This window comes from Eleutherodactylus coqui, chromosome 1 (genome assembly GCF_035609145.1).
Source record: "Eleutherodactylus coqui strain aEleCoq1 chromosome 1, aEleCoq1.hap1, whole genome shotgun sequence".
Lineage (NCBI taxonomy): Eukaryota > Metazoa > Chordata > Amphibia > Anura > Eleutherodactylidae > Eleutherodactylus > Eleutherodactylus coqui.
In genome coordinates this window covers 471,992,076-472,017,193 of record NC_089837.1, presented here as the reverse complement: position 1 = coordinate 472,017,193, position 25,118 = coordinate 471,992,076, and the positions used below count along the sequence as shown (strand labels likewise).

Here is a 25,118-nt window from a genome sequence, read left to right as displayed (position 1 = left end):
GTGCAGATAATTGTTAAAATGTTTTCATAACTTGCTCGTTCAGTTGATCGTTGGTCCTTCAGGGCCCTGTGCCAGAGAATGGGAATCGCTGAATGATCGCTTTTTGCACGTAACAACTTGCAAACAATTGAACACTGATTCTTATACCTGCATAAAAGGAACGACAGCCGATAAGCCAGTGAATGTTCATTCATCGTTCTATCATTGGCCCTGTTTATACTGAATGATTGGTGCTCGGTTTTGCACATAGTTTTTTGAACTATAATCGTTCCATGTAAAAGGGCCCTAACGTTTCAGAGTGATTCAGACTTCCTTCTATCCGTGCAGCACATGACTAATAGGTGGTGGAAAAGCTGTTTATCAGGAGACGCACCTGCACAAGACACTTGTCTCCTCTATTTGCAAACAGGGGCATGCTGTCTTTGGGTAGGTAGTTTGACTATCTGCTCCCAAAAGTCATACATTAGGGTCCTTCTACATGGGACGACTGTTGGGTGCTTTAGCACCAGTCACCCAACGATAAGAACTGTTATGCTTAGTAATGGAAAAATACCTCCACGGTGCCACTTATTGAAAGGCAGCATTCCTTCATGTCAAAATTAGACTGTTTATACAAGCCTTGTAACAATGACTGGGAATTGAAAGCAAAGCCAGACTGCATGCACAGACAGCTGTTTCGGGGTATTTGCCCTTCATGCTGGCTTTGCTAGAGAGAGGCCTGGGACGGGGGTCAGAAACGCTAGGGAGAGCAACTAGACGGTGAGTGAGGAGACTCAAAAGAAATGTTGCCTTCCAATAGGTAGCACTGTGGAGCTATTATTCCATCTCCCTTATTTGCATATTACCCAGAGGAGCATGAATGGCCTTTTGAGTCTCCTCAATCACTGATCCATTGATCATAATTCTATTTACAGTACTATATAGCTACTTTGCACATATTCGTTTTTCAGACAGCCTTGGCCATAGAACAGGTAGTACTTTATCGTGTCGCAGTTTCGGGCAGATTCCATCTTTATATTGAAAGGCCCGATCAATATGTTTTCTGTGTTTTGTTAAAGTTTTATTTTGTAGAATCTCCAACTTTTTTTTTTTTTTTGCTTAATAGCCTTCCTGGACCCGTTCCAGCTGCCATCTCAATATAAATTTGATGAATAATTGAAATTATATTGCTATCTTTAGTCAGCATTCTCCACAGCAGTATCTGTCTTCATTACAAGTGCATTATCACCCCGCGTCCATTATTTCTATTTGTTCCACTTTCTGCTTTTTTCGGTTTGCACGCTCAGTCTATGTAGAAGTAAGCAATCTCTTTTCAATGACTCCCATTTGTATCCCCCATTCCCTCCCTGCTGCCTTCCATTTAGCTGGATGACTGGGTTTCCAAGGTACTGAAAGACATTAAAAGAGATGTTTGCCTAACTCCAGGTCTGCTGGCCTCTATCGCCCCCCTGTAGTACCGCTGTATAATGACTTGCACGTCTCCGTTTATGGCACGGAAGGATTTGCTGCTTAGAACCGTTCATTCATTTCCCAATCTCTAATGGAATTATCACATCTTCATGTATGCAGCTGACATGGAGTCAGGGGAGCAGCTCTGGCACGAATTATCACATGTGCTGTCAGTGAATGGGGCTTGCAGGGCTCGGCACGCCATTCCACACCCTCCGCCCTAATTTTGGATTATGGTCAGCGAGTAAACGTATTTTCCTTTTTTACAGCTCTCGCACGTGGCAGTGCACACAATTATCGCAAGAAGTGGTTCAAGTTCATTTTTGTAGAGAGGCAGATCATGCTCGCCAGCAGATCCTGCTAATTACTTAATGGCTCCCGTAGTCGGTTTCTTTTGGCTTTGCCGTTGTAACAGCTTGGTGAAGCATTAGGCCAGTTTCGCACAAGCGCATTATGGGTGCATTCATGCACTTGAAATATGGACAACCTCAGCTCTATTGACCTGGACTCAGATTAGCATAGTATTTACAGCTGTCACTTTTCAGTTAGTGCGTTCCCTAGAGAGAGGGAGGGGGAGAGGGGACCAACCCAGCATAGACGATTCTCCTGTATCCCACTGTCCCAGGGGAGGGGTGACTTGAATTTTTATTAATGTTATCAAACCCCTTCCCCATTATCAATTGGAAAGCATATTTGCTTCCTGATTGTCACATATGGGTTTTTTCCCAGAAAAGGAGTGAAATAATGACCACTTGCTTATCCAATCTTTTTTCTATGTCTTTTAACTTCGCAGATGCTGCAGTCACTGCTGACCATGGCATCTAAACTTTTTCACAGAAAAAAATGTAAAAAGCTTTTTCCCCCCTCACACAATTTTTTTAAATATTTAAAAAAATTAAAAAAAACAACAACCCTATATGGTATTAGTATCGCCACATCCATAACAACTGGTACTATAAAGTATTACATTATTTATCCAGCACAGTAAATTCTGTAAAAAGAAAAAAAAAGAAACAAAACTAAAAAAGAAAATGTCAAAATAACCGTTTTCTAGTAATCTTGCTTCTCCATAACAGAAGTATAAATTAATTAAAAAGTCATATGTACCTCAAAAGCTGTCCCCCAAAAACTACAAGTTGTCCCACAAAAAACAGGCCTGATGAGCTCTGTCGACTGAAAAATAAAAATTCTCTGGTCCTGGATTGTGGTGCCACACAAAAAAATGTTCATGTTAAAAAAAAAAAAAGTGTTTGTATTATGCAAAAATAGTAAAGCAGAATTAAACCTCAATAAATTTGGTGATGTAACAATTGTACTGACCTGACACAAAATGTATATACCACATGGCGAAGTAAATCCCAAAATACAATGGTGAAATAGTTTTTTTCTTTCTTCCATTGTTCGCCAGCAAAAAAAATATTAAGTTAGGCCGCCTGTCCACGGCCGCAATGGAATATCGCTAGCGATATTCCGCCGCGGGGAAGAAGTGTAAGGTCTCTGAGATGCGCCTATCTAATAGATAGGCGCACCGTAAAGAATCGCAACATGCTGCGATTTTAACATCGCGAGCGGAGAATCGCTATGATTCTTCGGTCTTGGATGACGGGCTGCCGCTTTCCATAGTTATCGTATGGAAAGCATGTCATGCGAGCTCTGCGGGCGATTTATTGCCGCGGATCTCGCTATGACATCTCGCCCGTAGACAGGCAGCCTTATTCAAAATTTATGTGCCCAAAATTGGCTAAGGTTCTTGACCTTTTGGTGGTGTAGAGACACAAACTCCTGGCACATGGAGTAAGTTAGAAGTGTGGAGGAACGTGTCTCCAGAATTTATAGCTATTTGCTCCTAAGTTTCAACATAACCCTTATTATTATACAATCCTAGTGGCATCAGTTTAACTTTGAGTTGTTAACTCACCCAGCTTAATACCAGGGGGCACAGGCCTTGTGAATGAGAATACTAAACCGTGCAGGTAGCAGTTCTTTGCTGAGCGCTACCTGTGATTGGTCACAGCGCTCAGCCAATCACAGGCAGTCCTCCTCTAGTCATGTAGCTTAAATAAATATCTCCTTTTTGTGAATGGTTAATTAGATGGAAGGGCAGAAATATTTTGAGGTTGTGACTTATTCTCATTATACTATCAATTCTAGTTCTCTATCAGCTGTTGATGGTTTTATTGGTCATTTTTATATCTTTGACTGGTTTATATTGGTCGTAATTCCTGACAAGAGGTGGCGGCCTTATGCTACTATCACACACTTTGTCACCCACTGGCTGGCATCCTTTAGCTTCTTGATTTGCATAGATTTAGCCACTGCTATGCTTGCATGCTATAAAACATAACAATCAATGCATGTGACATATACATATTGCATCAAAACTCACATCTCCTGGAAATCCATAAGCCTGCTATTCTTTAAAATTACTTAAAGTGATCCTCCACTTTCGGGACAAAAGTCTGTGCCTTAACTGAAGGTGGAAGGGTATATTTCCTGCTGTCATTCTTTTGTGCTGATGTCCCTCTGATCTACCGGTTCGGGATCTTGTTCTCAGCTGTCCAAGATGGCCACTGCAATTTTCTAGCTACCTAATCTGTACACTACTGTTTGATTGGTCAGCACTAGAGATGAGCGAGCATACTCGCTAAGGGCAAATACTCGAGCGAGTATTGTCCTTAGCGAGTACCTGCCCGCTCGTGAGAAAAGATTCGGGTGCTGGCGGGGGTGAGCGGAGTGTTGCAGGAGGGAGCAAGAGGGGGAAGAGAGATCTCCCCCACATTCTCCCCCGCCCCCCGCTGGCACCCGAATCTCTTCTCATGAGCAGGCAGGTACTCGCTAAGGACAATGCTCGCTCGAGTATTTGCCCTTAGCGAGTATGCTCGCTCATCTCTAGTCAGCACTGATCATGTGAGCATTCATGGCAAATCACAGAGCAGGTTTGATGCCTCGTTAGTGCAACACTACCAATGCACTGTGAGGATAGGTTTTTGCTCGCTCAAGTAACTGCTTTATCCGAGCGTGCTCGCTCATCTCTAAATGCTAACTATTGAAAATTGGACCTGAAATGGTGGATGGTAGAGGCATCAATAGAGAAGACCCGCAGCAGGTAATATACATTTTGTCCCACAAGTGCCAGAACAAAATTTTGTCTTGAAACCGGAGGGTTGCGTTAAATTATATAAGATACTATTGGACACTTTCTTTAAATGATGTTTGAGACTAAGTGTTAGAGTTGAGTGATTTCCTATTACACAGGTGTAGTTCCACCGAATAAGGCATAAGAGGCTCAAATAAGGATCTGTATTAAAGAATTTAAAGGGGTTGTACCACAATTGCAAGTTATACCGTATCCACAGCATAGCGGATAACTTCCCAATCGGTGGAGGTCTCACCGTTGAGACCCCTGCCGATCTTGAGAACAGGAGTCCTGTGCCCCTCCCTGCAGAGTTACTGCACTCCCCACAAGGAGGAGAAGATGGAATGAAGCGCTGGTTGCCCTAGCGCTCCATTCACTTTCAATGGGACTGCAGAGATACCTGAACCGGTGCCGCTCGGCTATTTCCGTCAGCCTCATTGAAATTAATGGAGCACTGATTGCTCATGCTGGGCCAACGATCCATTCACAGTGAAGTCACTGTGGGGAAAAAAGTGGCCCGCGCAGTGCCAGGAGGACGGGACATGGCAGTCCCATTGTCGAGATCAGTGGAGGTTTCAAGTCTGAGGCACCCCATGATCAGCAAGGGATAGGGAATAACTTTCAATTGCGGTACAACCCCTTTAAGCTTGAATTTTCTTACGTGCTTACATTACTGCTCTGTAATAGTAAATTTGCTTGTTGGCAAAATGTCATCAGTACAGATTTTTAAGTTGACTTTCAATTAGAGAAGATCTAGCGTGTTGGTGGTGTTATTACGTACTATTATTAATATTGGGTTCTACAATTCATGTTGGTTCTGTGCCTCTTCTATTCACTTTTGATGCCGATCAACTTTGGGAAATGTGAAGAATGAATTCTATAAACCACTATTGAGTTGTTCAAACTGTTGCTCTTTAAGTACTTCAAACTAGTTTTAGCAGCTAGTCATTCTTGTACTTGTAGTTTTTCAGGGGTTCCAAATCAAGTTCAGGACTTTTGGTTAAATCTATCGTTGGTTAGTAATTAAGAAAGCCAATGCAGAGAAATGTGCCGCTGCCAGAAACCTGCTTGTATTCATTGTGGACAAAAGGATGCGGCATTTGGAAATCCACCCTTCTTCCCCTCAATATCTGCCATTGGGCGAGACGGGACCCCCTCCCCCCCCTTCCCCGCCATACACATTAGATGGTATACTAGTCCTGACATAATTGGTGGGTTTGACAATCATCTAATTTATATGGCCACTTTTAGGCGCGGTTTCATACGGGTGTATTGTAACGGTACCATAATACGAGTCCATATTGCAGATGATGACATTACAGCCATATGTCATCAGTATTTGCCTCTGTATATTTAATTTTCTACTGGGCAAATACTGATCTGTATTTGCATCATAGAAAATAATAACAATACGGAGGCAAAAAGGCAAAAAGTAGCTCATGATGCGTTTAAACCAGAGTCTAAAACTAAGTCTAAAACCAGACTTAGAGTGAAGTCTAGCACCTCTGTTTTTTTTTACAGAATTGCAGCTATGTATTGGAATGAGTACACGAAATAGAGAAAGTTACGAGATGGCAAAACCTAATAGGTGCTAGTATTATACTTGTAAAATCTATTTTTTAGATCACTCAGAAGCCCGCGTCATAAAAAACTTTATACAAAAATGTACAACATATATGCGCAAACCTATATGTAATGCTGCCATTTGGACTTGGTGAAAGGAAATCAAGATACAAATAAAAATCGAATATATTTTCTCTGTTGCGTTGTTGTTATCATTCACGTATGATCACGCTTCCGATCTTCTCACATATTCCGGTTCCTTCCAGTTGGTTCGTGACAATGCAGATCTTCGTTGTGAGCTTCCTAAATTGGAAAAACGTCTTCGGGCTACGGCTGAGAGAGTTAAGGCCCTGGAGGGTGCACTGAAAGAGGCAAAAGAAGGAGCCATGAAGGACAAGAGACGGTATCAGCAAGAGGTGGACCGCATTAAAGAGGCTGTACGCTACAAGAATACAGTGAAGCGCACACACACTGCACAGATTGGTAAGGCAGCCACAATGCCAATTCTGTTGTTTTCCTGCTATGTACTTCACCGTCTCATATGTCAGTACTGTTAAGATCCATTTACAATGGCCTCATCATACAACAGTGAACAGTATATACACATGTATGTATGTATGTGTGTGTATATGTATACACTCACACACATATCTATATTGTAGCAATATCCGTGACAAAAACTTACTTCCGTTTTACTGGAGATTCACATGACATAGGTTCCAGACATAAATAACAGCACACAAATGTCCAGGGTTCAAAACCCACAGGGTCTCCGTCGCTAACCCAACTTGAGGCACCTGGAGGGTGTCCTTCTCTGTCAGATGGGTGACGGACCCAAACTGGTCCGCACCAGACTTCAGTCTCCAAGTCCTGATGGCTGCTCCTATAGCCTCTCTGGCTAGCAGCCAGCTTTCTTTCCCCCTGAGTGTGGTAGGAATTGATCTTTTTATCCAGTTCCTGTCACACCCACAGGTGCTCTCTCACTTCTCAGGTATCAGAATTCCTGTCTTTTATCCTCCGCAAGCCTTTCTCTATATTGCACTCCTACTATATATATCTATATATAGATCCATGCATTATAAATAAAATGAATTTTCTAATTATATGCTTTTTTTTTCTTGCAGCCAAGCCAATCCGGCCTGGACACTACCCTGCTTCCTCCCCCACCAATCCTTACGGATACCGTAGTTCTGACTCACTTAGCTACACTAACAACATCTTTCAGCAATACCAAAATATGTACATGCATTCATCCAGCCCCAGCAGTGACACATTGTAAGTATCAGAAGTGTTGTTTCTTTGTCTACACTGAATTATCGCTTACGGATGTATATCAATGCTCATATCTTTCCATCTACATAAAGCTGCTACAATTTTAAAGGGATTCTGTCAGCTGGAACATTTGGTCGCAACTGCAGGCACCATGTTATAGAGCAGGAGGAACTAAGCAGACTGATATACAGCAATCTGTGTATGACGATCACTGGTATGACCGCCTATTGGACCATTTAGCTTAACTCGTGCAGAGGTTTACATGAGTGAAATATAAGTTAGGGTGCATTCAAGTGGGCGACAGCAAGTCACGCACCACTTTCTCGGGCGCAATTTGTATAGCACTGCACACAGACACCCCCATCCATGTGTTCTGCGATGTAAAATCCTATTTAAAGCTAGCACAATGGGAAGATATATGGCAGGGAGATGAACATGTGGAGTCTATGGGTACGGGTACATGGAGGGAAAAACAATAATAAAATACTCAGTGGTTTTTTTTATAGGCAACCAAAAATAATAGAAACCCCTAAAAATCTATTATTGAAGCAAATAGATAAAGCAGCAAATCACAACAAGGTAATTATTTTGGGGGGATTTTAACTATCCGGATATAAATTGAGAAACCGAAACCTGCTCATTTCATAAAGGTTACAATTTCAACCAATAACTATTGATAATTACCTTACCCAACTTGTATGGGACCCAACTATAGGGACGGCCATTTTAGACTTATAATTAGCCAACTGACCTAACAGAATAACAAGAGTGCAGGTTGGGGGGCACTTGGGAAATAGTTACTATAATATAATACATTTCCACTTGTCTTTCAATAGGGAATTTTATAGGGAAGCTACAAAAATACTAAACTTTAGGAAGGAAAAGTTTGATCAGCGTAGAGCTGTCCTTAACCCTATTGACTGGGACAATTTCCTCAAAATAAGAGAACAGACAATAAATGGGAATCGTTTAAAAACATCTTAGATACTTACTGTGGGCCGTTCATAGCTTACAGGAGGGGCGTAACTATAGAGGATGCAGGGGATGCGGTTGCACCCGGGCCCAGGACCCTTAGGGGGCCCATAAGGCCTATCACCTCCATAAAGGGAGCCTAGTAGTATGAATAAAGATTTATAGTTGGGGGCCCTGTTACAGGTTTTGCACTGGGGCCCCGAATCTTCAAGTTACGCCTCTGGCTTACAGGAATAAAGGAATTTGGAATACGAGAAAAACAATGTGGCTCAATAAAGATGTAAAGAGGGCAATAAACAAAGAAAGTGTTTAAAACACTAAAATGAGAATGCAGTGAAGAAGCACTAAAAACCTAGAAGGAAAAAAGTAAATTATGTAAAAAGCAGTAAAGGTATAGACAGAGCAACTTATTGCCAAAGAGAGTAAAACTAACCCTAAAGTGTTGGCCCTTTAATAAATAATGTAGGAAAAACTGTAGAGGCTGATGAGGAGAAAGCAAATCTATTAGGCAGTTTTCTCTAGTATAATCACAGAGGAAAATAAAGTGTCAGAGAAGATGCAGAGTGATAAAGTAAACTCTCCACTTAATGTCATCAGTTTAACCCCGGAAGAAGTGCAGAGCCGCCTTAAAAAGATTAGTATAGACAAATCACCCAGTCTCATTGGGATACACACCCAGGTTCGAAGGGAATGAAGTAATGTGATAGACCATTGTTTCTTAAATGTAAGGACTCTATAGTGACAGGGTCTGTTCCACTGGATTGGCTCATAGCAAATGTTGTGCCAATATTTAAAAAGGGGTTGAAAAGTGAGCCTGTAAACTACATGCCAGTAAGTTTTACTTCTATTGTGGGTAAAGTGTTTTTCAGTGAGGATTTCGGTCTTCACAATGCGAAGGCTGAATTCTGCAGAAAACTGCAGCATTTCTTCATCAAAATCCACTGTGAATTTATTGTGGATTTCGGCTGCAGAAAATCTGCAGTGGGTGGATAGCATTATCCAAATATTTCACCTTTAGCATTTGACTATTTATGGCTTCCTTTATGTAGTTTTTACTTCTCTATTTATAGTACTACTTGATTTATCTTTACGAATTGTACACGGTATCTATATGTTTACGGTATCTATATGTTTTTATCCGTTTAGTCGGGGCCAACACTTGATACATTCGTCTTTTTATTTTGGGTCCTGATTCTCGATTGTGGCCGATTTTTTTTTTTTTTGATCCGAGCAAGATAAAGTCTTGAATTACTTTGATTTTTTTCATTGTTGATTTTGACTTTTCCTGTAGCTCCACCAGCTATTGTCATGATCTCAGTTTTCTTGATATTTAAGTATTGGCCTGCTTTTTCACTTCTTTCTGTAACTATTAGTGTCAGTGGTTCAAGATCTTCCTGACTTTTTACCAGCAAGGTTATATCATCTGCACATCTGAGGTTGTTGGTGTTTCTTCCATTGATCTTGACTCCAATGTTGAATTCATCTAAACTGCATTGCCTCAAAATCACTTTTGCATACCGCTTGAACAATGCTGGGGATAAGATGCAGGTTAGGCGTAGGCTTTTCCCAATTCTGAACCATTCCATGTTCCGCTGACCCTGGCCTCTTGGTCAAGCCTTTTTAACATGAGTGAAGAGCACTCTGGTGTGTCCTTTTTTGTTTGCGTCTTTCAATTCCGTCCAGCATGCGTTCCATAACTGTTCTTCGTTTTTTCTCGCTTCGTGCTGAAACTGGGCATTTAGCCACTGGAAATCGTCCCACTTTCCAGTAGCTTTAGCTTCTCATCATATGCCAGTGATTCGGTTGGTGTCTGCTGACAGCCGCATTGTTTTGCTTGTTGACTTTTATGCATGGTAAATTTTTTATTTGCTGTTTCGATTGTAATGCTTTTACTTTCCTCCTATAGTTCGTCTGGCTCTTTTTCAGAGGTATTAAGCAATTTGAAACGTTTCTTTTTCTGCATTAAGTGGGAGGAACTGAGTCAGCGTTGAACTACAATGATGTTGCTGTCCTGCGATTGCAGAAATGTAGTTTAATTTTGGCAACAAGCAATTGGTGGTCAGTAGAGATGAGCGAGCACCCAAATGCTCGGGTCCGCGTTATTTGAGTCAAGCTTTTCGTAAAATTCGAGAGCTCTACTCGAGTAATGAACCCCATTGACTACAATGGGAGACATTTTTGTATGTGGGACACCGGGTGCCGAGCTTTTTCTTTTTTTTTCTATGTTCGTCTCTCTCTCTCTCTCTCTCTCTCTCTCTCTCTCGCTAATACTCGAACGAGCATCAAGCTCGACAGAGTACGTTCGCTCAACTCTAGTGGTCAGAGCCACAATTTATGCCTGGAATGTTTTTGCTGCTAGATAATCGTTAATCGATTTTTCTTGGCAAAATTGGAAAAGTCAGTCACCGGCATCATTTTGTTCTTCTAAGCCAAATTTCCCTAATATTGGTGTTTCTTCTGCGTCAATTTTTGATTGAAATTGCTGATTATGTAAACGATGTCCCTTTTCAGGATTTGCTGCAAGGTTTCCTTTTCGATGTGTTCATCCATTGCGCCAGCGCTAGGGGCATAAATTGTGTATTACAGAAACGCTGCAAGGTTTTCCGTTGAACGTCATGATTTTATCGCTTATGGCACAGAAATCATTGACAGCTTTACTAATTTTTTGTTCGCAATGAAGGTGACAACATTCCTTCGGATGTTTTAATTTCCTGAGTAATAAACTGTGAAATCGCTGCTGGTAAAGTATCAGTTCCCTGTCCAGTGAAGATCACCGCTCCCCAGAAGGTCCTTTTTATAATGTGTACTTTTCCAGTGTTCATTCCACATTGGTTACATTTTCCAATTTTATGCATTTTAGTAAAGTGCGAGTGATCTTTTTCGCCGCAGGCAACATCAGCAGGCCGGCGCCTGGACGAGTTTCCCTTGTCTGCGTCACAAATTCCTGAGTTACTTGAAGTCCGCCGTTGCTCTCATTGTAGGAGCTTTCCCACCAAGGCGCCCAACTTCCGCCACTGTATCTTAAAACGTGTTTTCGAGAAAATGCATTATTTTGGTGGTATACAGTGGAGTAGTCACAACGTCTTTCTCCACCACTCCCCATTTTACGAGGAACTGATACATAGCTGTGTTACGAATGTTGTGTTTAGTCGTCAACCCAACCATGCGGCTTGGTTGGTCTAGGGTACACAAGCTTAAATATTAGAAGGCTTAATAACTTCCCGCTTACTAATGTGCTTAGATTAGATAAATTACTAAAGGATAATTATAATTAATGCCTTCAGTCTTTTAGATGCAATTATTTTCTTTTCTCTTACTTTTTATGCATAATACACTTCTAAAGAGCATCTCATTTAGTAGTTGTCACTAAGTGATACTACGATATCAGGAAAATCTACAGTTTTCCAAGTGGGTTTTAATTTGGTGTACATTCACATACGGTATATCCTTTGTGTTCCTTTTAACCTGAGGTGGACACATCTGATGGAAAAAGTTGTCGGACAGAAAAGTTTTGTGCAGTGTTTCAGTTTCCATCTTGCTCAGACGTCTGGCATCACAACTAGTGTCACTGCATGCAAAACTGACCCCGTAGGCAACTATGAAATCTGTTTTGTCATCAGTTTCCCTCCTGCAGTTCTATACTACACCGGAGTGAAAAGAGACTGGAGAGCTAAACCTCTGCGAACAGGTCCTTAGAAAATACTATGGTTAATGGCTTTCTCAGGCTTCATTCCCTGGAGTGATCATATTAAATCTACTTATTTTGTGTATTACTACATATGTAATATTCAACAGCATTTAAAATAGAGCGAAAAACCCCTACATACTGCATTAACTCAGGGCTAACTTTTTTGTCACTAGTTTCTCCAACCCATGTTCCACTGCAAGAAGCAGTTCTTCCACTAGCAGCTTGCTTCCCTACCAGAAGATGAATGTGGACAATGGTAAGACAAGTAAATTACAGGGCAGGAAAACTATATTAATGTGTGTTCTTGCAGTGCTTTGCAAACTGTGTGGTGCCTCAGTTGTTGGTCAAGCCGGGCTGCTGAGACAGTTTTGACAGGAGGGATGATATGCTGAACCCTCCTCCTGCACAGGCCTTTAACTGCCCGCAACCAGATCTGATTTAGCAATACAATTTACCCTTATTTTATAGTTTTATTGGGTTCGTGAGAAAACTGTAATATAAAAAAAATATTAAGTTAATTTTTTTGCATGGATTTTGACTATTGGTCAAGCCCAATCATGATCATGTTCTTACTTGGGCATTTCGAAGCTTGAGAAGCCCTGTATTGTATCTTACTACATGATATATTAAGCTGGCTACAATTGGGGTTTTGTAATCTTCTTTGCACAGTAATATTCAACTAATCCGACACATATTAGTCAGAAAATAATATTAATTTGGCATGTGACGAATACTTTCATGCTGGATTAACAAGAATATTACCTGGCAATTTGGCAAGTCAACAGTAGCTGGCTGCCAACACGAGGCATCATACTTTTATCCCTGTCAATGGAGCTGAGGGGAAAGTAGCACAACATGTATGTGTGGCAGCATCGACCTACATTATATTCAGAGGTCATATAACCTGCACATGCATCATGACACTGGTGCCTACATGTCTACATCAACACATATGAAGGAGCGGTTAGCTGGCCCCTGAATGTAATATATGCCAATAAATGTATATGCTTCGCCTCTTTCTCGCTGAGCACATATGAGAAAATATTGTCAGCGACACAACCAGGGCCTACTAGACATCACTCACAACATTTCCAATAGTTTGGACTTTCCAGTAATCCAGCACTCCAAATTTAATAAGGGTGTTAGATTCTTAAAACTTTGTGAAAAAAAAAAGACTTAAAGGGGGCATAATAAGATTTAAAGTTATACCTTGTTGACAGGATGGAGGATTACTGTCTGATCGGCGGGGGTCGACCATTTGGATCCTCCCTCGTCTCTCCCCCCCAAAAAAACACTAGAGCAAGGATCCCATGTCCATCCGTGAATGGGGTTGTTGTTGAGTATGTGTTCTGCCCCTCAATTCATCTCTAAAAGGGCCTTAATACACGGGCGCATATATGCTTGCCACAACGGAACGTATTTTCACATGAAGCAGTCAAATTTTTTTTAACTGTTCATACTGCGCACTATTGCGCACAAAGAAAAAAAAAACGAAAAGATGGGGCAAGTCCTGTTTATTTTTTCTCGCTCGTAGCAACATCGTGCAAAAATCACGCTAGTGAAAATGAAACCATTGAAATTAGAGATGAGCGAACGTACTCGGTTCGGGTGTTTTTGCACTCGAGCACCGCTTTTTCCGAGTAACTGACTACTCAGATGAAAAGATTCGGGGGGGGGGGGGTTGTTAGCAGTGGGAAACAGGGGGGAGCTCTCTCTCTCCCCCGCACCCCCACTCCCCTCTGCAACCCCCCACTCATCCCCGGCGCCCCCCGAATCTTTTCGTCCGGGTAGTCAGTTACTCGGAAAAAGCGGTGCTCGAGCGCAAAAACACCCGAACCGAGTACGCTCGCTCATCTCTAATTGAAATCAATGGTTTAGTTTCATCACTTTTTGCGGCCGTGATTTTGTATTGATGAAAAATACTCGCTCCAGCAATGCACCAACAGGTCATGGGAAAAACAGGACTTCCAGCACTCTCATAAATGAAACCTACATGTTTCAAGCCATATAATCCACAGCCAGGGTTATATGGCTTGAAACATGTAAGTGTTCCTGTTTCTATCTTCTGCTTCCCACTGCGTTGCCTTTTAGAAGATGCAATAAAAGTTACATTTATTTATGAGAGTGCCGGAAGTCTTATGACTGATAGCCGAGTGCTTGAGAGTTACTAAAAACCTACAAGCTCATACTTTAATTGGATCCCAGAACTCCCTGCTGACTTCTAGTATTTGTAACACTAGAATTCCTTCACGCCACAAGGCAGGTTAGATATATTATTAGAGCTGCTACAGCAGGGGAAAGAAATAGAAGTGTAGAGATTATTACTGCTCAGCCATGGAATTATTGCTAGTAGCCATGTAACATAGTAAACCACTGGATAACTGGGTAAAACCATGATCTACCGATCTCCAAGTGTGAAAATACATTTTCCTGCCAATGTGACGTTAGCGTATTATACACTATGGTATATAGCAGTAAAGTTCATGCCTAAATGCCATATTAAGAGAATCTATAACAACTTGCTCTTTTTGCCCATTGTGCTGACAACAGGCAATGCTACAGACATCAATGATAACCGGTGAGTCACAGGAATACATCTTCATTGTGGGATTACTATTGTTGCTGTACTGCATGCCTCGCATTTACTATGTGATTGTTCGCAGCAAGAGAAGCCAAGTAATCTTGTAGATATGATAGCTTTTAATGACTAACAAAAATACATGATGTAATAGCGAGCTTTCGAACCTCTCAGGGTCCTTCATCAAGGCATAATGAAATAGATCCAAAGAGGCAAATATATATACACACATACGTATGACAAGGCATATGTTAGCCATTAAAAGGTATCATATCTACAAGATTACTTGATTTCTCTTGCTGGGAACATTCACATTTTACTCTACGGGCTAACACCGCACCAAACTTTTTTCGCATTTATTAAACGTGGGTGTAACTGGGCTCGTCTAGTCGTTCGTGCACTGATATGGACTGGCAAGGTTTGCTAAGATTTCAGTTATTCTAGGTAAAGGTCCTTTGGCACTATTGTCGGGCGCTTTAAGTTGTCCCATTGATTATTGCTCCTTTGGTTTCATACAGGAGTGATAATCGTACAGTGAATGGAGGTGGAGTGCGCCAGAGATCGCTTCCAGCCAACTGCTTTCATTCGCAGTGAACAGGCAGTCATTCATGGATGAACAACTGCCTGTTCACATGACTCAGTCGTCGTTTGATTTTTATGCCTGCATAAACTGAACGATAAGCGGATGAATTATTATTGGTCGTTCAGTCGCTGGCAGAGTTTACACTGAACAATTATCGTTTAGTTTTGCACGGTTCAGCAATAAACTGAATGGTTATCGTTCCATGTAAACAGGGCCATAAGATGTGGAGACCTTGTACTAACCATTTATTAGCCATTACGTATATAGCACCTACATTCTACGACCCTGTATTAAGATTGTAATCGCAGTAGTTCCTGTGCCCTGAAGGCTCGCAGCCTAATGGTCCTTTTGCATGCAAGGATAAATTTGTGAAAGCAAGCTTCGTCAGTATGGCGACTTTTAACATTTAAAAGATATGCATTTTTCTCATCCATATCATTGGGTATAGCTATCACAATGACCTTGGGTCTAGCTACCACCACTAGGGGGCAGACACTAGGTGCAAAACGTGTTTCTCCCTCCCACCAGCTGTACCTTTCCTGTAGGCACTAAATCTAAAGCAGTTCTTCTCTGGGCCACACGCTCGACATTGCTAGCTGCCAGTCATGGTCTTTGCCTTCCTGGTTCCCCGCTGAATGCACCTCATCGGCATAGGGGGCTAATGGCCTTCTCTGAGCATCTGGTGCTTAGTCCTACACTGGCATCGCTCGCAACAGATGCAACCAAGCTGGCGCTGCTAATTTAAGTCTTGGCTGCACAGGATTGGGGCTGGAACTTCTGCTTTGTACACTTAAGGGATGCGGGACCTCGTCCCACAGAGTGCCTTCTTCCTCTTATACACTATAGGCCATCAGTCCCTTCAGCCTCCGTCCTGGGTCTCATCCTCACACAACCCTGGGCCTATCCACCTCCTCCACTTGCCCAGTGTCACCACTTACTACTTCTATAAACTCCTAGGTCCTCCAGCTTTCAGCTCTACAGTTCATAACCTTTATATACTGCTTCACAAACCAGGTGTGCAGCAGACACACATGACAGCCCTATGGCAGATTTCTAGTTGACCCTAGGTGTCCTGCATCTGACCAGGTGAGCTCAGCTCCTGATAATGTCTCCACACCTCCCATCTCTCTATTCCACAGAGGGAATGACCATTGATCCCCTTGGTGATACTACTTTTTCAGTGTGCCAGCCTGAATCCCCCTATCCTAATGGTTGGGAACCAAGACAGCCATGCGGTGGTCCCCATACTCAGACCCTAGTGGGTGCTGATGCTGCTTGCAGTGTTTGACATGTCTTTTACCTTGACTACACCACAATCACGAACTCAACCCTATTCAAAATGAGTCCAGAGTTGATTATGTGGCAGGTGTCACTTTCTGCGTCACAGGGTATCCATCATTAAGCATGGCTGCAAAAGTTTCTATGGTTTCACATTACCCCCCTTCCGTAGGTGGAGTAGTGGTAGCGTGGTGAGCCCTTCGACATTAGCCGTGTCTACGTAGCATTTGGGAACCTTACTCGCCTAATTACCCTTTTCCATCCAAGGAATGGTATCCCTGCTAGAATCTGCATGACTATGCAGTTACGGCGAGCATCAGATGTCTCATTACTCTTTCCATAGGAGCGTAAGAGTATCCTGGCTCGACTCTGTACAAGTCATAAGACATATCCACTGCCACATTTCCCTTTCTGTAGAAGGCTGAGCATGTTACTGCTTGAATCTATATCTGATACAACAATGCAGTTACGACAAGCATCTGCAGTCTCATTACCACTTCCTAGGAGGGTACATGTTGTAGTGCCAGACCCTGTATACGACATGCCACCAAGTCAGGAGTGTCATCCACCTTACTTTCCTTCTCATAGGACGGTATTTGTATTGTTGCTAGCTTTTGTATTGCATAACACTAGTAGTTTTCATTAGCTCTTTCATCGAAGAGGAAAGTATGACGGTTGGACTTAGTATTCAACATGTCTGCATTCCTGTACAAATCCAACTTTATTATCTTCTAACTTCAAACCATTGTTGCTTCTCTTCAGCACCGGACCCACCTGCTGTTCACTCTCCGTTCCATTCCAAATGCTTCAGCATTGGTGCCATGGCTCTGTCAGAATTCCGCCACACATCAGTCAGTGTGTGGAGGTCCACTTTCCAGCCCCTTGGCAGTCTGCATACCTGGAGTTGACAACGGGGTTGTCAACGTCCTCGACTGAGATCGTGTCGATCCAAGGGTTGAGTCTTTCACCCATTCATAGCCAAGGTAGCTGGTCATCTTCGACTTTGGATCGATCATAAGATTGTTTTTTCTCTTTGCCTACTAGCATTGGAAAGACATTCTTTTTTCCACTTGTACTCAGGCCCACTAAGAGGTTGGCTTTGGCCCTTCCTCTTACCTCCTTCCGTCACCAGGTATCCTTGCAGAAGTAAACCCTTGCTCTGCATACCGCCCCCCCAACCATTGTTTTGTGGGATATTCCTCAGGTTGTGGCTTCCTTACCTTCTCTTGGTGATCCCTCCATAATTGCCTCTGACTTTTCCTTTCACTTAAGTGGTCTCAACCATTTGCTGTTGTCCAGCACATTGTCATTCCGCAGTTGCCTTTCCACTTTTGGCTTTTGCAGGGTATTCCTGAAGAGTAGCAAGAACTCACCCTCCTGGGGGTCTATGTAGTTCTTTCTGATGCTTCTTTCACGGACAGTTTAGCATTGAACCTTCTCTTCACACTCCCACTAGGTTTTACAATGCAGCTTGCCGTGCATCTTCAATTCTCATGCCACGAGCCATATGGGTTGGGAGTAAAGATGAGCGAACCTACTCGTTTCCAGTAATTACTCGATCGAGCACCGCGATTTTCGAGTACTTCCGTACTCGGGTGAAAAGAGCCGGGGGGAGGCGTGGCGGAGCGGGGGGTAGCAGCGGGGAACAGGGGGGAGCCCTCTCTCTCCCTCTCCCCCCCACTCCCCACTGCAACCCCCCACTCACCCACGGCGCCCCCCAAATCTTTTCGCCCGAGTACGGAAGTACTCGAAAATCGCGGCGCTCGGGCGAAAAAGGGGCGTGGCCGAGTAGGTTCGCTCATCTCTAGTTGGGAGCAGACTATACATGAGCAGCACACACTATTCCTTTTCCCACTCCTTGGCCATTGCTCTAGAACATCCCATGGTCTTGCTGTATCCCCCAAAGATACGGACGAGTAAACAAGATTTTTGTTACTTACCGTAAAATCCATTTCTTGCCATGTTCATTGGGGTACACAGTGCCCACCCAATTGTTCGTTCCTCGCTACCTTAGTGTTTTTCTCCAGGGAAGCCTCTAACTGGTCTGCTTATATCTGCTTCTTTGTTTCTTATGGTCTGTATTGATTGATTTCATGAGTTGTTCTCTCCTGCTGCTTTTGTACAAACTGATTAACTTGGTGCCTGCAGGAGGGGTAAAGCTGCTGGGAGGGACTAACACTTTTTACACTTAGTGTCTGCCTGCTAGCGGCAGCAGCTATACCCAATGAACGTGACGAGAAAGGAGTTTTATGGTAAGTAACAAAACTTCTGCTAAATGTGACAGTAATTTTACATCTTTTATACGCAAGCATTATGAAACGCCCTTCATTTTCATACACACACAAACCATTTCATAAACTCCAGTTAACCCCTCATTATAGTTCTGTGGGAGCAAATTAGAGTATCTAGAGGAAACCAATGCAGTTTTCCCATTGGAGTGCAAAAATTAGTCTCCTCTCTTCCACAAGTCGATTTATGCATGTTTATTCATTGTAGATTTATTGTCATTTGGTACTCTAACTTTATAAATCAGTCCAACAGTTGTACCGTACCTGTATAAAAACTCATCCAGATCGGGAACATAAAGTCGTACATACCAATCATCATACTAGTTTGCAAATGAAGTTTAGAAAATACTTGCCACCATTGTTGATCGCTTGTAATAGTCTCTACATGATCACCCTTTATAATATATCTTTATTAAACATTTCTTTTCTATTGTATCTATTTGTAGAAGTGACTTGCCATGCGGCTGTGAGGCTGATGAACAGTCCCAGATATTTCCCCTTCACCAGGAGACTGCCGCCAGCTAATAACAGGGTTCACTAGATACGTCTTTTCACCTGCACTTCCAGGTAAGTCAGCAAAAGTCAGGTTTTCCCATTTCTAACATTTCATGGTATTAAAGGGGATTGACATCTTAAATATTTATGGCATATCCACAGAAGACGGGCTTTAAAATACCCATCTGTTGGGGGAATAGGCGATCCTGTGATCCCCATTCACTGCTTCAAAGCAACTGATGGCTGATTTTCCCATTAAGTCAATAAAGAGTTGGCCATGCATGCATCCAGCTCTCTTTCCACTGAAGTTTATTGAAGTTTTGAAATGGGAAGAGAGTTGTTCTTTTTTTGATTGCAGTTTAAGGGTTAATGCCCATGGCCAGATTTTTGCTGCGTTTTAGGTGGCGGAAATCCGCAGCTATTAGGTTCTATTGAGCCTAATCGCCCAATGTTCATGCTGCGGAATTCCTCCGCTGAATTCCCCAGCGTGAAAGAAAACGTGGCATGCTGCGGGAATACGCGCGGCCGACTAACATTGTAGTCAATGAAAGCTGGTCGTCACTCTATACTTCCGCTGTAGCACAACGGACGTATCGTGTGAATACGTGTCCGCGCTGGCTGGTTATCTGGATCCGGAGTGGTGAGTATGGGGTTTTAGGGGGCGCCGTGGCAGACTCCGCTGTGATATTCCGCTGGCAGAGTCCGTCACAGCTGTGGGTATGAGACCTAAAAAGTGGATGTTTTGGCTCTGCAAATGGGATCACATAACCCTCCCCCATTGTTCCATTAGGGGATGGTCTTATGAATTGGATCCATACTAATCTGACACTTATGCCGTAAAAGATAGGAATATTCCTTTAATACTCCAATTTTAATCAGTCACCCCTAAAATGGGAATACCAGCCTGTATGCCAGGGTCACAGGTGGCCGAAAGAACTGAAACGGCTGAGCTTGCTGCTCTACGCTTTTTTTTGTAGTTCCCATTTACTTCTATGAGAGTTGCAGAAACAGTGTAGAACAGCCAGCTTAGCTTTTTCTATAATCCAGGCCACAGCATACAGAACCGTGTTTCCATTTCAGCCCTCAGTGACTGAGTTGTAAATATTCATTTAAAGGGGTTGTCCAATTGCAAATTATTGATGGTGTTATGCACAAGACAGGCCATCAATACTAGATCACTGGCATCTGCCGCCTGAAATCCCTGCTGTTCAGCACGGACTAGTGTGCTTGTGCGCTGAGCTGATTTCTGAAGGAAGCAAACAGTTCCGTTCTCACTGCAGTGACCATATTTGGAATTGCAAGCCAAACGAGCCATTGAAGTGAATAGGAGCTTTACCTGTAATACCAAGCCTGGCCACTGCAGTGGGAACAGAGCTGTCTGCTTCCTGCAGAAATCAGCTTAGTGCACGAGCACACTGGCCTTGCAAACAGCGCATCGATGGGGTTCCTGGGCAGTGGAGCCCCCCCAATCTACTACTGATAGCAACTGGACAACCCTTTAAGCATACCCCTTCACGACTTTAAGTATCCAGTTTTAGGGCTCTTAAATAGTTTGCAAAAATACAATATTTGATGTGGAATTCTTCTTTCGTACCATTAGATTTTGACATATCTTGATCTCATAAGGTCAGGCACATTTCAGAACCAGCAGTGTAGCACTAGAGCAAGCACACAGTAGTATCCGTCAAGCAACGCACCGCTGTCCTTTCACCTCTAATGCACTAATCTATTGACCTTTCTCTGCTTTCTCTTCCTTCTTTTCCACTTCCAGTCTCCAAAGGAACTGAAGCTTATTCCCAGCATGCTGCAAGTTAGCTTCCTGTGGCCTCTGCTGCCAAACATTATCTTCCCTGTATGACCCTAGCTCAATGTCTTTCTACCGTGCTCTGTTAACGTACTGTATACTAACAGCTGCTAATGTTTATTCTATACCTTTGCAATGCACTAGATTATGTACCCACTTGTGTTTTAAACTCAGTCCCCTAGGAGAACTTCATGTATACCTGTCAAATCACACACTGTGTCATTAAACTGGGGTTAGTAATGTATCCAAAGGAATGGAATAAAATGTGACAATTCAAATTATGTATAGTTGTCTTTTCAGTGCTATGACCTCAACAATATGCCGGATGGGAAACATGAGTAAAGGGAAATTTCCATTAAAACCAGAATCTTATATTTGGGACTATGTGATTGACTATTTGTAAACGGTCTGCGTTCAGTCCTTGGTATGTATCAACAGTACTTGGATGCTGATGCAAGTAATGACCTCAGGGGAAACTTTATAGCAGCAAGCGCAGCGGCGTTGTATACAAATGGTCGGCTACTTTGCAGAGTAGAGAGAGTAAAACTTGTAGGCTGCGAAGAGCAACGTAGCAGAAGAGAAAACATCAGTCACTGTACGGAACATAAGAGGTTTAATGAAACTTTCCCTTGTAGCGAGCATGATCCACCGCACTGTCCTGTCTCCGGTGTATGTCTGCGTCTTGAATTTACAGATACTATTTATTATTGTTTTATTTTTTAATTATAGAGGAAGTTGGGCAATTTACAATAAAGATAATTCAACTCTTATTTTGTTTTATAACATTTTTTGGGGAGAATTCGGGAAATTACATAAAATGACTGACCCGTCCTGTGAGAAATGTTACATGGAGCTGACGATCGAAAGGAAGATAAGGACTGGAAACGAGCACTTGGTTCAGATAAATGGCTTCGATGTGAACCCAAATGGTGGATTTTGAGTTGAGTTTCAGTTGCAGCAAAAACTTCCTTCATCCAGTCAATTGGCTCATTGTGTAATAGAAAACTGGCGACTTAAATTGGTGAACGAGCGCACAAATCCAACGTTTGTGCGCCCGTTCAGATGGCATGGGTCCCGGCGCATATGCGCCGAGACTACCATTCCGTTGCCCCTCCCCCCGCCCCATCGCAGGCTCACCTCTTTTTTCCTCCTCGCTCATTCTTTGCAATGGGAGGGGACAGGGGCGGAGCTAAGCGCCGTCTCGTCCCGCTTAGTCCCATTGATGGCTATAGAGAGAGAGCGGGAGCATAGCTTCGCCCATATCGCACCCCTTGTCCACAGCCAGCAACGGGAGGAGGTGGGATGGGCCAGCGCTTAGCTCCGTCCATTGCAGAGAGCCAGTGGGGAGGAGAAGAGAGGTGAGCCTGCACAGGGGGGAGGAGAGCAGAGGGAGGGAGTTTAGCAACCATTCTGCTGAACTTCCTCCCACCTCTCATAGGAGCCAGTGCAGCGGCCGACGTATTCCGGCCCAAAAGATGGTTCCAGGACTATCTTTTGGGCCCGACGTAAAAACGCCCGGCGCTATATTGAGCCAGCCGGGCGCTTTTACGTCTCAGGGCTACAGCCTTGTGATCTGATGCATTGGAACCCAATGCATCAAATCACAGCATATATCAGCCGGACGTGAAAACGGACGGCTGATATACGCTCGTGGGAAAGAAGCCTTAGACACATTTTACGCCTTAGTAGATAATTTCAAAAGTGTATAAAAAAGGCTGTGTGGCTGAGATGAGTCTTAAAGGCAACCTATCACCAGTTCTTAGCCTAATAAATTCTTTTCACTTTAAAGTAGCAAACGTCTTACAGCAATCTGTTGTTTATACTAACCACATAAAAGATGCAAGGTTCTTAGCACACATTTTGATCAAAACATGTGGGCCCATCTTCCACATCCAAGCGAACCTTATTAATGGGTTCCTAGCTCTATAGACACGTCTCCTTGGGCTAAAATACCTCCAAATGAATGGGAAAGATGCATACCTGGCTATATACTCTCACTAAGCACCTGGGACAGATGGGTAAATTGAGTGCATACAGTGTAAGCAGCCACTCGACACAAATGCAAAAAGCAAAGCCAGCACTTCCAACAAATGAATGTGAAGATACATGTTAGGCATGGCTGCAACAGAGAGAAGATAAAGACTGAACACGAGCCCTTGTCTACAAATGGTTCAGAGGAAGAAACCGCTCTGATAGAAACTCAAATGGTGGATTTTTTAGTTGATTTTCAGTTACAGCAAAAACTTCTTTCATTCAATGAATGGTAAGGAGTGGGGAGGGGGGGGGCTTAAGGCCCTTTTACATGGACAGATTATTGTTCAAATGAGTGAAAATCATTCATTGTAAACACGGCCAGCGAACGAACAACTAACGATAACGATCACTTTTCGTTCATCATTCATTTTATGCAGGCATAGAAATCATCGTTGGCTCGTTCGCTAATTATTTGGTTGACATACCGATCATTTATTTGTTTTCATTCACTTATACTAAACGGTTCTCGTTTAAACAAGTCAAAGATGTATCTGCCTGCATAAACAGGCTGCCCAAGCAAATTCTGACATCGTTCGTTCAAACCATAAATCAATTGGTCAGAATTAGAGATGAGCGAGTATACTCACTAAGGGCAATTGCTCGAGCGAGCATTGCCCTTAGCGAGTACCTGCCTGCTCGAGACAAAAGGTTCGCGGGCAGGGAGCTGCGGGGGAGCGGGGCGGAACGGAGGGGAGATCTCTCTCTCCCTCTCTCCCCCCCGCTCCCCCCTGCTGACTGCCGCTACTCACCGCTCCCCTGCGCCAGCACCTGAACCTTTTCTCTCGAGCGGGCAGGTACTCGCTAAGGGCAATGCTCGCTCGATCAATTGCCCTTAGCGAGTATACTCGCTCATCTCTAGTCAGAATATTAGCTCATCGTGCACTGAACAACTAGTGTACACGGCTTGTGGTTAAAATGAGTCTTAAAGGTAACCTGTCACTAGGTTTTGGTCTAATACATACTATAATAAAAGTAACTTTTTGGTCTTTGCCGCGCTTCCATCATTTATTACAACTATGTTTTTTTGAGATCACAGTTGCTGCTTTCTGCCCCAAAACTTCATTTTATTATGGTGCACTCTGTATGCTAATTAGACCCTCCAGTCAACGGGGTGGTGCTGAAGACCTCCAAATTCCAGAATCACTCCTTTGTTCGCACTCATTCCACTTTGATTAACCATGTCCGCAACCCCTGATATCACATGCGCCTTCACTTACCCTTTTTCTTCATGTGCAATGCAGCTAGGTGTTTTCGGACCAGCTTCAGATTTGCATTGTGTCTGTGCCAGATCCTGTGGGTATGTGGCAGGGGTACTTTTGCAGCTCATTCAGGGGATGCCTAGCTTCACTGTGTATTACCAGAATGGATAAGTGAAGGCGCATGCATGAGAGCTGACATCTGGATCATTGGAGGTTGACAATCAAGGGGAAACGGGCGAGGACAAAGGAATGACTCTCTGACTCGGAGGCATGCAGCAACACCCCAGTGACCCCGAGAATCTAATTTATAGAGCACGTCAGAATAAAAGGTAGTTTTTTGTCAGAAACAGAAATGGTGATTTCAACAAAAAACCTAGTTGTACTACATATTGGAAGTGCTGTCGTGGCGTGTAGAGAGTTTATTGGCCAAAAGCTACTGACCGGTTCCCTTTAAAGTTTTAGTGCAAAATACTGGTCTAATGTAAGCCAACTAGAGATGAGCAAGCGTACTCGGTTCGGGCGTTTTTGCACTTGAGCACCGCTTTTTCCGAGTAACTGACTACTCGGACGAAAAGATCCGGGGGGCGGCGTGGTGGAGCGGGGGGTAGCAGTGGGGAACCGGGGGGAGCTCTCTCTCTCCCCCCCCCCCCCCCCCCACTCCCCTCTGCAACCCCCCGCTCACCCCCCGGCGCCCCCCGAATCTTTTCATCCGAGTAGTCAGTTACTCGGAAAAAGTGGTGCTTGAGTGCAAAAACACCCAAACCGAGTACGCTCGCTCA

General features: G+C 43.3%; 1 protein-coding gene across 3 annotated transcripts in view; it reads left to right on the top strand.

Moving 5' to 3' along the window:
* The window catches only part of KIF5A (kinesin family member 5A), a 141,467-nt gene extending 119,591 nt beyond the window's left edge, over positions 1-21,876 (top strand). For 2 of the 3 annotated variants that reach the window (XM_066584422.1, XM_066584421.1), the window contains exons 24-29: positions 6,415-6,631; positions 7,273-7,423; positions 12,254-12,336; positions 14,631-14,658; positions 19,254-19,374; positions 21,074-21,876. In XM_066584422.1, the coding sequence (XP_066440519.1) occupies positions 6,415-6,631; positions 7,273-7,423; positions 12,254-12,336; positions 14,631-14,658; positions 19,254-19,332 (558 nt within the window). In that variant the 3' untranslated portion in view covers positions 19,333-19,374; positions 21,074-21,876. The remainder of the gene's footprint in view (positions 1-6,414; positions 6,632-7,272; positions 7,424-12,253; positions 12,337-14,630; positions 14,659-19,253; positions 19,375-21,073) is intronic. The other variant, XM_066584423.1, reaches the window with a different exon arrangement.
* Positions 21,877-25,118: the final 3,242 nt, after the last annotated feature.